Source organism: Poecilia latipinna, unplaced genomic scaffold (genome assembly GCF_001443285.1).
Source record: "Poecilia latipinna isolate Pla-1442-1.1 unplaced genomic scaffold, P_latipinna-1.0 Scaffold566, whole genome shotgun sequence".
NCBI classification, from domain to species: domain Eukaryota; kingdom Metazoa; phylum Chordata; class Actinopteri; order Cyprinodontiformes; family Poeciliidae; genus Poecilia; species Poecilia latipinna.
In genome coordinates, this window is record NW_015113182.1 from 299189 (window position 1) to 317032 (window position 17844).

Genomic DNA, 17844 nt, shown 5'->3' on the forward strand with positions numbered 1-17844 from the left:
ATGTATTCTAAGCCAACAACCAGAAGAGAAATGTAAAATTGTTAGAGGTCCAAGAGGTGCTTTTTCTTCCTCCCTTTTACATTTACACAGAAGCGTCATTGCTATCCCAATTACGGCAATATATTGAGACATTCCATTCATTTGTGTAGCCTAGCCTCCACCATTCTCAACTGTGTCCTCTTACTACTCCTGTTTTAGGTGGAGAAATTGCATTTCTCATAAAAACAAATGAGTTCCACCCACAGTTCTTTGTGCCAGCTCAGTCACCTAGAACCATTGTGCTCGACCATGCTGGGACCAAGGACAAGAGAAGAATGTTTCAGTCCAGAACACATCACAGCGGGAAGCTGACTTTTTTTTAGTTCACCAGAGAGATGACATTTAATGTTGTTTCCTTAGTGCCACAGCCAGGAGGGTTAAATGAGTGACATTTATTTGGTGTGGTGGCAGCTCTGATGAGCGAAAGTGGTATTGTAAAAGCAGAGAGCAATGGTGATGATGAAAGTGATTGTGGTTTTGCAGAAAAATGTTTCTTACTTGAAAAGATTTTCTCGTCTCTCCTCCTTCCCAGGTCCTTTATTCCACATATATCTCCAGCTTTGCAAGGAGGAGCATTAATGTTAAGACTGAAATCAGAAGAGAGGTGTACAACAAACTGCAGCCTGCTTTTGAGGAGCTGTTTGATAGGGTGGAGGAACATGTGCTGGACATCCTTCTGGAGCCGTGGACACAGCTGAACCAGAGGGACAAAGAGTCATTTCAGCAGGTGCAGAACAACATAAACGGTGGAGATTTGTATGGATAAAAATAACATCAGGACCTATATTGATATAAATATCAGATCGATGCATTTCTAATTGTTTGTAGCTGTAATTTAATCTTACTTTCTGGTTAGTGTAGTTAGTATTTGGTAGGGTTACAGTGCCTTGTAAAATACTCACATACTTTCAACTTTTCCATATTTTTGCAATACAAATCTAAACTTCAACATATTTTTTGAGAAAGTGACAAACCAACACGATGTAGCATAAAATTGTGAAGTTTAATCCCTGGAGACAGCCATATGTTTTGGAATAATTTAAAAGATCAGGAACTGAGGAAGAGCATCTCCCTCCACTATGGGGCTGACCAGTTGAGATACAGCCTACAAAGGTTTTGCTCATGTAATTGCACACAAAGGTGGTTCTAAAAAGTGTTGACTCAGGTGGGCTGAATGTCAATGCATGGCACCTTTTTCAGATTTTTGGTTTGTCATAATAATCTTTATGTATTTATTTTTTTCAATTGTACAATTATGCAGTACTTTATCATCTCCAGTTCACACATCACATAAAATCCAAATAACACATTTTAAGTTTGCAAGGTACATAAAGACACTGGCATAAAGTTACTGTGAAGGCTTTTCGATTTAAGCAGTCTTAAAAACATTAAAACAAGTAAAATAACGATAACAATGTCCTGTTTAATATTCAGAAAATCCTAACCTGGATCCAAATTTTAAAGATCCATTACTTGCAAAAGTTTAATCAGTTAGCTAAAGAGTTATTGTCTGTGTCCAGGTGCCTGTGCACGAGGAGCAGCGGTGCTTCTTCAATACAGAGTACAGAGAACTCCTGAGGCTCTGCAAGGAATCAAAGGAGCACCAGAAACGGATCAGCAAGCAACAACAGGTCAAAGAGTTCATAAACACACCGAGAAATTGCAGAATTATTATTTTTGAGGTCTCTATAGGTATGGAAAAATAATAGAATTTTCAGACGTCACCTTGACCCTTCAAGGCTTGCAGCAAGATGATGGTGATCTATTATAAGTCTGCTGTTCAGAGCGTCATCTCTTCATTCGTCATCTGTTGGGGCAGCAGCATCAGAGCAAGGGACCTAAAAGGGCCCAACAGACTGATGAAGAAGGCTGGTTCTGTTCTGGAGACAACTATGGAACCTCTGGAGATGATGATGCAAAGAAAGATTATGGACAATCCTGTTCGTCCTCTTCACGAGACTGTCTTGGGAAGGTGGAGCATCTTCAACCAGAAGCTTCTTGAGATTCAGTGTGGTTCAGACGGCTTCAGTAGATCTTTCCTGCCAACAGTCATCGCCATCTTCAATGTGTCTTTGAAGAATATTGATGAGCTACTGCAACATTTAATTTCCCTTTGGAATTAATAAAGCATTTTTGAATTTGAATACTAGGGCTGGACAAAATGGCTGAAAAACATATTACAATATAAGCATTTCATATCAGTCAATATCAGTAACTGTCTATCAATAATTATTGATTAGTTTTTTGTTTTAAATATCTGAAATATCGCCAAATTGGTGCCATGACCTTTCCTCATGTATCCATAGTTTTCAATCTTTGCCATTAGTTTTTATTTTTAAGGAGTTATGAGGCACGGTGGCGAAACCTAAAATGACTACTGCACAAGTTACTCAACAGGTTGTTGCTAGGTAACCAAAGAATGAATGAGTGAGGTAGCTGATGCCACCACTTTTGCTTAGCTCGCCATGAGAGGTTGATTAGCTAAAGCCTTTCCTCTGTGTACATCCCCCAGAATGCTTTGCGATTATGGATCAGAGTTCAGTGAATATTCTATACAATGAATACTGAATGTTCTATCAGATGTATTATTTATTGATATTGATCGCATGTTTATCACAACACCTATTACTGATTTATTGTCCAGCCCTAAGTCAGACTCTGTTCTTTTGTGTGAAAGATAAACCCATCATTAGTTCGTCCATCCATTCACCTTTTTATACAGGGTGGCCCACGAAAAAGTAGCCCGCTTTACTATAGTATTACTGGCGGCATTCCGTAAAGAAAGAAAGAAAGAACTTGAAATGCCAAAATCTTTACTCATTCTTTACAGAAAATGCTGAAAATGATCCCATTGTACGTCAATGCAGTTTTGGGCACGCCTTAACATATTGTCATATATGCGACGCAACTCTGGGGCACTAATGCTCTGAATTGCATTACGAATATTGTCTTTCAACTGCTGTAAAGTTTTCGGGTTATTAGTGTACACTTTGAAAAGTGTACGAAAAGTAAAAAAAGAAAAGTAAAAAAAGTAGCTACATTTTTGTGGGTCACCCTGTACATCCATCTGCTAATCATTCATCCATTTCTTTTCATGGTAAACATTTGTATTTTTACCTTAAAACTGTGAATTTAAGGACTGAGAACTCTATAAATTAAATAGATGGAGTTTTGATTTGAAAACTGTGAAAGAAGCCTTGAATGGAACAGACAGAATGGATGTACCTGGAACAATCTTCACCTGTTTCCTTTGGAACAAAGCTGAATATCCTTTGCTGTATCACACAGCAACCATCCTCACAGATGAACTGTCTTTAGAGTACTAATTTAATGGTGTTCTTCTGTCTCTCTTATTTTCTCTTGTGCGTCTCTTCATGTGGAGCAGCAGAGGTCCATGAATCTTCCTATATCTATCGAGCCATTCCCTTCAAAGAGAATTCGAAACGCTGGTCTGTGGTCCAAAGTGGCTGCAGTTTTCCGTGGTTATCGTCTATTGACCTTACTTCGTCAGCCTCAAGAGATTGGACATTTCATGACTTCCTTGAAGGAAAATGATGCCAGGTAAGAGGTAGTACCAAGCAGAGAAGTGGTATATAGAGGAAGATGAGATTTATTTGAAGGTTTAATTTTTTTTTTGTTCCTGTGCAGCATTCATCTGAGCTGTTGGTTGGACCTAGAGCGGTACAAGACGATTTCTAAGACAGACGAGAGCATCAGACAGGAGAAGTCAACTATGATTGTTAAAAAGTACCTGAACGAAGGCTACTTCTTTGGTCCTGGCAGCCCTGCCACAGAAAAACAACAGAAAGATGTATGTAACATTTTATTTAATCTGACTAAAAATCCACACATTTTTTACACCAATAAATGTATACAGGTTTTGTAAACAGAGGCTGCAGCAGCTTCAAAGAAATGTTTTCTCACTTTCCTCTGGGATCCTGGGTGCTGCTGGAGAATTGGCAATAAAACAACCTCCTGAGAATTAAATGGTTTCTATTCAGCTTCAGAAACAATAATTATAAGTTTAAATCCATCTCAGATTGTATTTCTGGGCTCCAGGATCATTTCTAGATTTACCTCCCAGCTGTTCAACGTAGCGTTTGGATTTATGGCCCAAGCTGAAATTCGGGCTGGGTCAGGCCAGACTTTTTGGCTTGATGGTTAGACTCCGACTTCTGGAGAGAGTTTAATAAGGTTGCAACACGGAGAAAACCAAATGAGAATGTTTGATATAAAGTTGTGTTAATCTATTTATGATGGTGTAAATATAGGAGCAGTGCAGAAGTTCTCCAGATGGTGGTAAGTACAGGATCCTATCAACCTCCACATCCTAGATTTGCACTTGACTCAGCATTTTTACAACAAGCAACAAGATGGAGCTGGAAGACAGGAGATGTTACACTGCTTACTTAAATGGTGGTCTAAAAACAGTAAGCAGTAAAATCTCAATTAAAATAACATGTCAGGTTTACTTTAGACTCCGAGCCCCTAATTAAAGTGAATTAGTCAGGTCGGATCAGGCTCTGACAAAATGCCTAATTGCTTGGGTCAGGTTGGATTATTTTAGGCCTGATCTAAATTTTAGTTCAGAGTCTATTACATCAGCTCAAAATAACGCTCCGAGATCAAACTGACTTCATTCACAGGACTTACTCCGATTTCTTGAACAAAAACAATGTGCTTGTGTTGACATGATCTAAACTGTGGGGCAAGATGTTTGTGATTTGTCAGCATCATCCTATAATTGCCTCCAAAACAATTATTAAAATTGCTTTTAAATTAGAAAGCCAGTTCTACTGCTTCTGACTCTATGGGGGTTGACTCTGGGAGCCGTTCTTATGTCTCACTGTTGGTTCTCTTCTGTGTGTGCAATGCAGAGAGTATGACAGCTTTACTGCTTTGGCCCTTCACTCGCTCAGTCGCTCAGTCATCCAGTCACATAATGCCCCTCTTTCATCTCCTGATTCCCACTCTGCAACTGGTTCTCATTTCAAAAGCCTTACGAGATTAAATGAGGGCAAGCAGGGTTGTGTGCGCTCCAGATAAAAAAGGAAAATGGAATAAAGGAGATGTAAGAAAGGAAGAAATCAGCATATGAGGATTGAAAAAAGCTAGAAGATTAAGGGAAGAGTTTGTGGGAATAATGCAGAGCACGGGCGGAGATAAGAAGGGGAGAGTGTCACTGTTAGGTTCCTCCTTTATGCATTTACTTGTACATTTACTTGTCTCGAGTTTTTTTTATGTCATTTTATACAAAATATGATAAGCATTCCTTTCCCCCTTCTACTCTGTTATGTCTTCTGGTTGTGTAGATTCTAGTTAAGGCAGGTGGAGAGGAGAAGCTGCAGTCAGAAACCCTCTCAAACAGAGTTGCGATTGCAATCCAGGAAATAATCCAACCTTACCTTGAAGAAACATGGATGCCTGTGTTCCTCTCCTCAAAAGAGTTTGTTGAGCGACACAAAGAAAGGGAAAAGGAAAAGGTAAAAATCTTGATACCTCACATTTGACATCAACATTTCTGACAATAAATAATTGTTGATAGACAAAAAAAAAAAAAAAACTTCCGATGCTAGAAAACAGGTTTAGGCACCTTGCTACCTACATTCATTTTCCTATCCACCACTGGGTGGCATCCTGCTACCTTTAGTGTAGAAATTCACAGCACACAAGTTTTAGAGGAACTTTAGCAATCTGGACAAAGTTTAACCCCTTGACGGTCACCCCAAAAACGCTTACATGTAAGTCAATGGACTCATGAGCACATTTATAGCTACATTGATATAGCAGCTAATAATGATAATCTGGTGCTCCATTATTCACTTCCATTGTCATTAATAAGTATAACATGTATATGTACAATATTTGGAGACTTAATATTATTTGTTTTTCCAACAGTGTTTTGTATTTGAATCTAATTAGCAAATGATGTCATGGAATTGACTTTTTTTTTTCTAGCAAACACAAAAGATGAAATCCAGACCCTTTTACTGCAAAGCAAAAATGTTTTCCTGCTCATTTTCCACATTCCATCAAGTTACAACCACAAACTTCATTATATTGAATGCGACGTACTAACACTAAGTAGTGCAAAATTGTGCAGAAGGAGAAAGTGGATAACGTGGTTTTCAAATTGTTTTACCAAGTCATAGTGTCTGAAATAAAAAACCTGGAAAGGAGTGTGTTGATCAGGGAAGCTCTGAGTAACTCTGGAGGAGCTGCAGAGATCCACTGCTCAGCTGAGAAAATTTTTTGACAAAGAAGCAAACAAAACAAAAACTATTCAATGAAGGCCTGCTTGTAGGTTGCCATAGACCACATGGGGGACAAACAAAGCTCAGTTTGTGTCGGAAAAATGAAGAATACACATACTGTGGCAGCATTGTGCTGTATTTTGGGGTTTTGCTGCAAACAGCAAAACCCCAAAATACTTTTGGTTCAAACTACAGCGAAACGTTATTTTACAAAGTATTTATTAAAGGAAGCTGAATACAACTGCATGCCACACTTTTCAGTCATTTGTTCTACTTCCACTTCAGTTTTGCACGTATATTTTGCAACAACATGGGTTAGAATTTCTGGTTGTGATCTGACAGTATATGAAAAAGTTCAGAGGTGTGAATTATTTTTTTTTCAAGGCACTGTGATCTTATTAAATGTTTCAATGACATGCAGAGAATGGACTGGACGGACACTTTGTGTTTTTAAACGAAAACGAATTGTCATTTGATCTCATTTAGTTTGCCAATAATTGTATTAAATATTTCAGAGGCAGTTGTGATGTGTATCATGTTTAAAGTCTGTATAATGGATGTGCCCACTGACACACAGACACACACACACACACACACACACACACACACACACACACACACATACACACATTAAGGTTATAGGATCGGCCACTGAACGCCATTACTGGCTTGTCGCTCTCTTAGGTTGCTTCTTCGAGTGGAAACACATAAACTGCAGATTCTGCTGCTCTGCGGCATTATGTTATCAAGTTTACTGGGTTTAGTGACACAGATCTTCTCATTAGGTAATGAAAGGTAGATGTAGTTTAGCATTACAGTCTGAAAAGTGAGATGCGGGGAAGGGTGGAAAAGATGTTTAAGAGATGAAATGAGGAGAAAAGGTCAAAGGAGGAAGATTGGAAAGAACAAATGAGATTGAAGACAAAGGAGAGAGGGATGCAGTTCTAGTGACAGGGAAAGAGAGCACCACAGGGACGTGTGTGAGGCCTCTCCTCAAGGTCTTGATTCCTGACTGTTTGCCTTTGTTTCTGTGTGGCAGATTAAATCAGACGATAGAGCCGCACAGCTGAACCGGATCAAAGCAAGGAAGGTAAGAAGAAGCCCTTCATGAATAGAGAGAAATGAGGAATTTCTTCTTCGCCAGGCATCAGGGATTTTCAGGGAAGATTTGGCTTTAAGCACTGACTTAAATTTTTTTGGGCTGTTACATTAGGCTTCAGGATGTTTGCTTAGCTAACTTTACTTTAACTCATGTCTTTTTCAAACAGATTTAAATATTAGCTGAACTTTCATGTGACAGAAAGGGGCAGTGTTATGTAAAGTTGACATTTTGAGCTTTACATCATGTTATAATTTCCTTCATAAAGGGAAATTGTTGTCACAGTTGATATATGCATTATTTGTATAATAACTGAAGTTAACATAGTTACTTAATTGTGCTGTAAAATGGCACTATGTGCCAGGAAAATACATAAAATACATTATGTAGTTAGCTAAAGCCCTTTTCTTTAAAGGGAGAACCTGGATTTCTGTAAAGTGAATAATAAACACTTTTCTTTAAAGGGAGGGTGCTCCCTTTAAAGAAAAGAAAAGTTCTTTAGCTGACTACATAATTGTCTCTATATTATGTTTTCATTGGCAAATAACATGTTTTACCTATTACTGATTACTGATTAACATTAAGCTCCCCGTTTTCATCTGGAGGCTTCACAGATGAGTACCTCCAGAGATATCCTTCTGTTTCGGAGAGCTCTTCTCAACCCGTCCACCTGCAAGCAGTTCCAGGACTATGTCTCTGTGAAAGGAGAGTTACTGGAAAATGACGTGCGCTTCTGGGTGGAGGTGCAGAGATATAAGGTGAAGATCCAGAAGCTTCTGTGCTGGCGGCTGCACAGTCCTCATACCTTCAGAAATATGACATTTTTTCCCAGTGTGTGTGTGAGACAGGTCCTACAGCATTACACTCATTTCTCTCTGAATACAGGACCTCTGCCATTCGCACAGCAGTATGGTCATAATCCAGCATAAAATCTCCACAATCATCAACTGTTTCATCAACTCTTCCATCCCACCATCTGTGCAGATCAACATTTCTCATGATCAGGCTCGGCGTATTCTGGAAAGGCGCCGTGAGCTCGGCCCTTATATCTTCAGAGAGGCACAGGTACTGGCTCTGTGTGTGTACTCGTTTAGCCATTCTATTCAGGACCTTCTCTGGAATATTTACCAACCTTCTGAAGACAGATGGGTCTTATGGGGGCCAAAACCCAGTACTAATGTGGTGGACCCCCTTGTTTAGGTTTAGTTTTGGTTATGATAAGGTTCGACGATATGGATGAAAACGTAAATCACAATATAATCGTTTCAGGGTTTCCCCCAGAAAACATGCTAAGCCTGATGGTAGGGATGCTAGGACAGTCCTCCAGCAGCCCACTGTGTTTTTGTATTAAAAAATGTCAAAAGTTAAAATAATTTGGAGGTGCAAGAGCGAGCATTATAATATGGAAATAATAGAGGCCAACGTACAGTTCAACTATCAACCTAGCTTAATCCGTATTTACCGTCACTGTTTAGTAACAAACAACATTTATCTTGGTGGTGGGGCACTGAAGGAAACCCTGTTTGTCATACAAAAAATATTTTTTGGAAGTTGTCTGTTTTTTTTTTTTCAACTGAACTTGGGACTGTTTTGCAGCGCTGAATCCAAAACTGACGTACATTTTTCTCAATCAGGTCAGGTTTTTATTCTAATTTGATTTAGAGAAATCCGATCTTCTGACTATGTTGATTACATTTTTTTGACATTATCAGTTTATTTCTGTTAATATTTATCATCCAAAAAAAGGTTTTAGGAGAAAACATTTTCTAACAGAATTTTATTAGTTAAATGTCCCAAACCTGGATTTCTGTAAAGTGAATAATAAATACTTTTAAGGGTAAGTTCATGTGAATTGAACATTACGTCTCTGTCTCTTTTCTGTCCTGATAGCATCTCTCCTCCTGCTCATCACTCATTGATCCCAGATTCTCAGGAAACTGATCCATATGTGGAAAGAAGTCCTGCATTTTGATGCTCATGTTGCATCCATAGTTCAGAAAGTTGACCTGATTGAGCAAAACCAATGGGATTTTTGAATTCAACACATCAAAATGTCTCTAAAACAATTGGAAAAATCCCAGACGATTTTTTGGCTGTTGACCAGTGTTATTGATTTTTTTTGTTTGTTTTAAATATCTGAAATACTGCCAAACTGGTGGCAATACCTTTCTTGTTTTATCCAGTGTTTTCACTCCATGCCATTGTTATGAGTCACGGTGGTGAAACCTGAAACTGCTGCAGCGTAAGTCACTAAAGCTGGTTGTTGCTAGGGAACCTAAGAGAGTCAGTTATTCAATGCCATCTACCTAGCTTAGCTGGCTGAGATTAAGTGGCTAAAGTCTTTCTTCTGCCTACATATACCTGAATGTTGTGTGGCTGTGGATTGGAGTTCAGTGAAATTATTGAACAGTCTATCAAATGTATTATCCATTGATATTGATCACATGTCTATTGCAATATACAGATGATTTATTGTCTTGCCCTATTTTAGGAATATACTGGTAAGTGTTTGGTTTAGGCAGACATGTAGTTACTAAAAAGAACAGATGTTAATACAAAGTCCTAATATGGGAAGAAACACGAATATGTGTGTGAGAACAGTTAATAAAACCAAAATTTATTATTCTTCATGCTTCTCTGCTTATCCAGATAGCTGTGTTCAGTGAACTGCTGAAGCTTTGGCCCAAGTTTCAAGTGCTCAGCAGGAATCTCTCCAAAGCAAAGCTCATTCCCCTGCTGCAGGAAAAGAGAGCCAAACACAGGGCCAAAATACGGAAACAGAGACGACTGGAGGAGGAGGAAAGTGAAAGAAAATTACAGGTGGATCCAAACAAACAAAGAAAACTGAAGTTATAAGAAACCAGATTGTACTGCAAGATTAAAATCTGAACTCATTTCAGTCCTGTATGACCAGTTGTTACAGGAGGAACGGGAGAAACAAGAGTCCTGTGTTAGTTCGGAGAAGGATGAGCGTGACAGTAATAACGAGTCGGAACAAAAAGACGTATCTAAAATGCCTCGGAGGTCACACAGCAGCTTCAGCATCCAACGTACCATGAGCCTCCAACTCGACTCCCAGATCTTCCAAAGACCCCAAAGCTCATTGATGATTCACGCAGAACCAGTGAGAAACTCTTATCTGCTCTTAAAGCAGAAACTTTGTGTGTTTTTGTGAAAAAAGCATTGTTATTCTTACTTGACTAAACCATGGTAGCCCAAGTGAAAAGCAAAAACATTTCCATCAATCATTCCTCAGTGTTCATTATCAAAATCCCAATTATTTTCTTAAGTTGAACACTCTTCTATTCGAGATGGTCCATTTTGTTCAGAATGCATCTATTACTGAAGTAAAACTCCTTTAATGGCAGCTATTGGTTCCAGAACTTAGATTATTTTCAGGGCCCCGAGGTTAAACAAGCACAAAGTTTTGACTGACGGCTGCAAAAGGAGTTTGTCTTTATTAACTACAGTCATGTGGTTTTCAACATTTTCTAAGGTTTTATATAACTGGATTTAATATATTGATCTGGTTTTCATAAAGTTCTTAAATTATTCAAATCTTCCTCACTGTCATTTAGTCAAGAAAAACAATGTTAGATTTAATAGAAAAACAATATAGCAATAATATGAAGTGATTGTTTCCTGTTTGAATTTATAGGTTTCTCATACTGTTGTGTAGAAATTTGAGACCAACGTTTATATACCAGTATTCCTTTTCAGTCAAAAATAATAACTTTGATTTAAATTGTGCTTTTTCAAAAATAAAAAAAAAGCCATAGATGATAAGGTTCTAGCTTTACCCCCAAAACTGCAGAGGTTGATGAGGGACAGGAAGTAGAGCCATGGCTCAGGAAGCTGGCGTCTGAAATGTGTATACGACACCTACTGGTGACCTGAGGTGTTTAGGGGTTTATAAGTGAAGACTAATGAGAGTGCAGGTGAAGTGTTGTTGTGTTGTCAGTTCATTCCAAGTTCAGTTCGGCAAGATTAAAATGAACTGATTCATGTTCATAGTTCACCACCTCAATGTTTGGACTATGTTTACAGCTCTACTAGTTCTTGTTCCTTTGTTATTTCTCAGAGACAAAATGTAGAGAATATATTAAATTACATAAAATGTCACTCACAAGTTGACATATAGACAATGCCATTAATTTCATTGTCTCCTGCTGTCTTTGCTCCCAAAAACTGTATTTCAGCTAACATAATCTGACATTTTTTCTTTATGAAAAACGGCCCCACATTTGGGCAGTGTTTATAACTGTGGTCACTTTTAACCCTCAGCGTAGATGGAATTTGCCAGATTTTGAGTTTTTTATTTTGTTTTTGTTTTTTGCTCATTAATTGTGCTGCTATTGCACAACTGAAAACCTCACAGTGATTGTGCCAAATGCTGAAAGTTGAATTTGGGAAAAATCACTCACTCGTTACTTTTTAAAAATTTTACAGCCATAAAATTAAAATGCATAAAAACAAATTGCCTGGATATAATTTTGGTCATAACTATATTTTTCTTTAATAAATCCTGATTCCATTTAAGTACATCAGCTGCCAAAATATTACAATCATGTAAATTAAATACATGTGTTCTTTCAGTTACTTATTGCATGATGGGTCAGAGAGGAGTTCATTTCACAACTTCTATTTTTTTTCCACATCTTTGTTTCTTTTTTCATCCATAAAACTAAAAATAATCTGTAGACTGATTATTTCTACTGAGGGAAGATAAAATCCTCTGGTTCTTTCTCACCGACATATCCAAAGTATGCCCTTAAAAATCATATGTTCTTACCCAAAACGATTAACAAACCTTGCATTAAACCTGCAGTATGTATCTTATATTTAAAAAAAAAGTTTACAATTATAAAGTTTACAATCTGTGAAAATTGAGCTCCTCTGCCTTCACCCAGGGCTCCCAGAACTAACTATATAAATGAACCACTCAAACAAACAATCAGAGCCAGGAGGAGGGTCTTACTTTTGCCCTCACCCCTCCTACTTGCTCTTTGCTACACTGCAGCTGACCACAACTGTAGTACGACTAAGCTACCAATGATGACAGATAAACAGTTTTCCTGAAACAATAAGTTGTTCCTTAAAAACTAGTAAGTTGTCTTTCCACCATTGGCTCAATTTTTTGGGGGGCTTATCTGCCTCATAATGTCATGACAGTGACAGTTTTAATACATATGGAAAATAACATGTTTTTGTAAAAGTTATACTGCAGCTTAGAGGTAAGCTCTATGTTTACTCTGTTGAAAGTTGTCAAAAATGTGAAGTATTTTCCATTTTAGATTGGTTAAGCTTCAATTTAGCTGAGTTTTGGACAGACACTAAAGCCTGTCCAATGCTTTGTTGGAAAATCCCTAAACATGACCTCATTGCAGTAACCCAGCTAAATTAGAAATGACTAGTCCCAAGTAATATTCTTAAGGTGGAAAAAAAAACAGATTTGATATTGACATGGTGAGACAACTATTAACGTCAATTAGTGGGCCACTGATTTCCTGCAGCAGATTCCTGACGGCCATGACAGAGTGGTTCTGTTCTCTTACTGCTGAGCTGGAGTTAGATGACCCATGCTTTGATTCCACTCAGACCGATAGCTGTGAGGGTAACTAGGCAAGGGTTTGATGTTGAGATCCAGTTATGTAATGATCTGACCACGTCCTGTTAACATACCTGTATGTCCCAGGGCAGCAAGCTATCAAAACTGCTGGTGTATGAAATAAAGTCTGAATTCAGGGAATCCTGAACAACATTAAGCATTGTGAAATGAATACTGCAGAGAATGTTTGTCGGCCTCAACCACAAACTTAAACGAAAGAGTTCAGTCCAGTAATGGAACCTCGTTAAAGCTTGACATTTCCTTTCAGCTGCTGTGGTCATACTCCAAGTACATGGAAGATCAGCAGAAGGAGCGGGAGGATGTGCTGAGTTCGCTTGAGAATTCTGCCTCCACAGATTCAGGTTTGCAGAAATTTATAGCCAATTAAGTTAGTTTTACCTAAAAGTAGAGATGCATCAGATGGTCTTAATCAATACAGATTAAGACCAATCTGTATTGGTCTTAATGCTGAAAAAAAATTCCAGATGGGGTATCAGTGACGATGTCCCCATCAATAAGGGCTGATCTATTCTAATTCTATGCTTTGTGTTCTGAGTGACATCATGCATTATTTATTTTCCATTGGTATTCTATTCCTTACTCCACTGAACGGATTAAAGTTGTGTTGTTTTTCCACGTCTGACCAAGCTTGTGAAGTTATTGGTGTGTTGTACTAGTGCAGAGTTATCACATTTGTAATTCAGTATATTTAACCCTTGTGCGTGCGAGGGCTGAGGCAAACGTAGAGGACTGTGGAAAATGATACATGTTTTACGTGTGTGGGGTCGGTTGGACCCCATTTCTGGACACGAGGGTTAAGTCTCTGTGTAAAAAAAAGTCAATCCAGCTGTTTTTCTGCATTGATGAATCCCTACCTAAAACTAAATAAATATACACGGATTTAGAGTGTTGGCTTACAATTTAAATGCAATAAATTAATTTGGCGACAGTAAAAGTCACAGCTCTACACATAACCAAGGTGGTTTGTTGTACATTAAAAACTAAAACTAAATGTTGGGGCAGATTTTTACCACCAACTCTCTTCTTCTCAGACTCCAGTATCCTGTCAGTAAACAGTAAGGAAGGCTCCCAGGTGCCATCAATTGCCTCCACTAGGAGGTTCACCAAAATGAACAGTAAGTAAACTCATTGACGATGCACTTGAAGCCATTATATGTAACAAGCTTTACCTTTTCTATTTTATTACAGGAAGGGTGAAAACATGTCCCAACCCTGGGCCCAGGAGGAGCATCCCTGCTATCTGAGCAGGAGTGAAGGCTGAGAGAGTAACTGATACATTGATTATAAGAAGTTGAAGACGTATGATATTAGAATATTTCTTATTCAGGCCTAAGCCTTATGGGGCCTGCTGATTGTGAAAGTAGTGATGCCCACGGTTTCAATACCTTTTTAGCTGCACTAAAAATAAAAGAATACTTCATGTGAGTTACATTTTTTTTTATTAAGAGTTTTTAAGTTTCAGATCAACAATTGCATTTCATAGAGAGCTCAGTGACACCATAAAAAAATGCAACATGTTTGCATCAGTAGGGTTTGGCATGAACACAAGGTACAAATAACAGTGTTTTTATTTTTAAACAAGTATGTTACATCATTGTAAAACTTTTGGTCAACAGCTGGTATCTCTAGAGTCCATCAACATGTATAAATATTGCACTTTACATTGGCATGGGATAATTCACAGAATATCAACACAGCCTGAAGCAGTTTCCGAAAGAATGAAACATCAAAGTGCTTGAATATTTCTGTCTGACACTGAGGTTTGTTTTGGACTAACTTGATGAAACTCTGCTGTAGTGTTCTCTATTCTGCATGCTCACTGAAACATCAGAGCTTACATTAAAAGGATTTTTACACATCCACGTTTCTGTAAGAAAATATTACTCCTAAAACTTTATCTCTAAGGCATGAGTGACCAGTTACATAAAAAAAAGGATTAGTTCACATGGTAACTGTTAGGAATTAAGCACAAAGTGAAAGGGTTTTAAGGCAAACATTAAATGTGGCGCATAGGTTAGATGTGAAGATTTATCAGTGGAATCCGATGCGTAGAGCTTTGTTCTTCACTATAGTGAACTTACTAACAAACACCTTGGCAAAAACAGGATCCACCAGGTAGCGGTAACACTTGGTGACAGAGGGTGGAGGTTCTGCAAGGGTGACTGGAGGCTGGAGCTGAAGAGAGGCGGCAGACGGAGAGACGAACTGGGAGGCTCGGATCACATAATCCACCAACCGCTGATACTGCTGCTCTGATAAACGCTCCCGGACGCCGTCACCCTGCAGGGGGACAGAGGTCCTGATCAAGTGAACTCTGACATCAAGAATACATAATGTTAACTATGTTGTCATGACAACTGCAGACCACATTGAGTAATCTCAGCTTGAAGAATCTGGGATTCTTACTGCGGCAAATTATTTTGAAGGAGATGTCCCTTTTCTAAACATTCACTTTGACTTTTTTTCTTTTTGGCTAATTCAGTTATTAGCCAAAAATAAGTACAAAAAGTAATTTTTTCCTCTGTTGTAGTAACTAATTTTTACAGCAGAGTATATTTAGCAGCATCAGTGATGGTATGTGAATTTTAAAACGTGGTAATTTAGCTTATGAATGAGCCCTGCTGACAGTAGCATGTTATAATAATTCATGTTGAGGTTCTGTTAAAATATTATGAGTAATTAATGTCTTACTTATACAGAATAACTCTTAGCATCTTCATTTAGTCTAAATCCAGATTAGGATGTTGAACACCATGTTTGCATTACACAGTTTATTTGTTCAGTAACCAATGGTTACCATGAAATGAATGAAAGAGGAGAGAAGGAAAAATCTTCAAGTATTAAATGGACACTGAATAAAACATGTAAAGTGTTTATATTACATTTAACTACCTAATGGAAAAACAATAAATGTCACCTTAAACTGTTATATTTTTAACTCTTATATCAGGCAGCTTGACTGAAACTGCATGCATGTTCTGTTGTCAACCATTGGCTTTTGCTGAAATCCCAGTCTATGCAACCATGACAACAGTCTCAAGTTTATTAAAATAACATTCAACTAAACCTGGAAAGGTGGATTAATGTTAAGATAGAGATTTGCTTCGGTCTTAGCCTCTGCTGGAAGTGGATTATCTACAGCACATGTGCCAAATCTAGCCGGCTATAACTATTTATATGGCAGAAACAGAACTTTAAGATAACAGCTGCGTGCTTAAATATAAAATCAAATCCATTTTTATTTGTATTGTACCAAATTATATCAATGTGAAAGGATGTTAAAGATTAAGATTTTTAGGAGTGTTCTTTGAATGCAGAGAAAGATGTAATAATTTCATCAGCTAGTTAAAAGTTCGTTTTATCAGTACATTCTAATACAAACGACTCTGAGGACATTCATAATCTTGATGTGGCCCAAAATGAAAAATGAATTTGACACCCCTGATTTACAGTATCAACACCTCCTATCAACAGAACTTTCCTTTAAAAATCACAAATTATTCATTTAAGAAGTGGGGTGAAACCAGCATAAGACTAATTATAAATCAAATGCTACTTTATAATGCTACTTTAATCTTCTATAATGACAGTAAAGATTATTATTACTGCATCAGCTTTTAGCTAGACATCAATGAATAAAGCAACATTTGATCTAAACAATTTGGTGGATGTTTTAACCAGAAAGCCAGAGGTTGGACTAACTTGTGAATGAACTTTATATTAAATTATAATAAAATAATGAAATATTTAGGTCAGCTGCTTTGAGTTCCACATCCCCCTTCCTGACGATGGGCTCACCTCAGAGTCGCTGCTCAGCGTGTGCTGCTGCAACGTGAGTGTGAGTTGGCCCGGCTGCTCCGGCTCCTGCTGACACTCCACCTGCACAGAGACCAGAGGTCAGCCGCAGGAAGCTGCCACCTGCAGCCGACCTGGAGCGCTGTGTTCACCTCTGTGATGGGGAAGGCCTGCTGCTGCGTGTCCTCACACAGGCTGACCACAAACAGAACCTCGGAGGTGAGCAGCAGGCAGCCAGCATGCTCCTGACCCGATCCGCTCACTATGGTCACCTCCAGGGCCATGTGGAGCTCCGGACGCCCCAGAGACTGCAGCATCTTCCTGTGGTCACACCAAGGAGCAAACAGAACGGATCGTCACGTTTTCCATACGGTCTAATTTATTGCTCAAAATTTACCCCTCAGCAAACCGTTCATGCCTTCATGCATCCTGTGCTCTTGGTTTTCCTTTAGTTCTCTGTGTGATTCAGACCTCACACATGTTCAGCAGTGACTCTGTGTGTTCAGCCATGTTCCTCTGACAGTGTTTACTTTGGGAGGCAGGTGCTGGCGTTCCGGCACAGATGTTGAAGCGAGCACAGTTGGGCACTTTGGGTCTGCTCAGTGTTAAGCCGCTCGCAGCCAGAGCTCTCATAAGTACGAACTACCTGTTGTTGTAAAAGGCAGTGACGAATGCCTGATGGAAACCAGTTTGACGGCTTTGTGGTTCAAGTAAAACACAAGAGAACATCAGATGTATGTATAAACACCCCGCTAAGCCCCTCAGCTGATGACAGCTCCAGAGGAATGTTTTCATGCATCAACAATTTGGACATTTTCCTGATGGCAGCTTAAAAACTAGCAGGAATAAATGTTTGATAGCTATGGAAACCAAACCAGCCCCTCAATAAAATGTCATAAAGACTTATTAAGCAGCTCATGATAACCTTCTGTACATAAAGGCTGCTCATAAATCTTTCTTGAATGTTTCTATGAAGCTGTACTGGCCCTTTAACACACTGGAGACTGGGGGTGCACCGAGTACCTTAA

At 38.6% G+C, this 17844-nt stretch overlaps 2 protein-coding genes across 2 annotated transcripts in view; one reads left to right on the forward strand and one right to left on the reverse strand.

Annotated features, from left to right (window-relative positions):
- LOC106953163 (regulator of G protein signaling 22) overlaps window positions 1-14446 on the forward strand; it is a 35979-nt gene extending 21533 nt beyond the window's left edge. The window contains exons 12-24 of the mRNA XM_015041738.1: window positions 572-766; window positions 1560-1670; window positions 3425-3600; window positions 3688-3850; window positions 5352-5522; window positions 7333-7383; window positions 7998-8150; window positions 8278-8457; window positions 10042-10212; window positions 10307-10516; window positions 13269-13362; window positions 14053-14136; window positions 14210-14446. Coding sequence (XP_014897224.1) covers window positions 572-766; window positions 1560-1670; window positions 3425-3600; window positions 3688-3850; window positions 5352-5522; window positions 7333-7383; window positions 7998-8150; window positions 8278-8457; window positions 10042-10212; window positions 10307-10516; window positions 13269-13362; window positions 14053-14136; window positions 14210-14265 — 1815 coding nt within the window. The 3' untranslated portion in view covers window positions 14266-14446. The remainder of the gene's footprint in view (window positions 1-571; window positions 767-1559; window positions 1671-3424; window positions 3601-3687; window positions 3851-5351; window positions 5523-7332; window positions 7384-7997; window positions 8151-8277; window positions 8458-10041; window positions 10213-10306; window positions 10517-13268; window positions 13363-14052; window positions 14137-14209) is intronic.
- LOC106953160 (vacuolar protein sorting-associated protein 13B) lies at window positions 14447-17812 on the reverse strand. The gene is made up of 3 exons (XM_015041735.1): window positions 16969-17812; window positions 16820-16900; window positions 14447-15301 (listed from the first exon to the last, which is right to left on the reverse strand). The coding sequence occupies exons 1-3, from the start codon at window positions 17131-17133 to the stop codon at window positions 15053-15055; spliced, it is 495 nt and encodes a 164-aa protein (XP_014897221.1). The 5' UTR covers window positions 17134-17812; the 3' UTR covers window positions 14447-15052.
- Window positions 17813-17844: the final 32 nt, after the last annotated feature.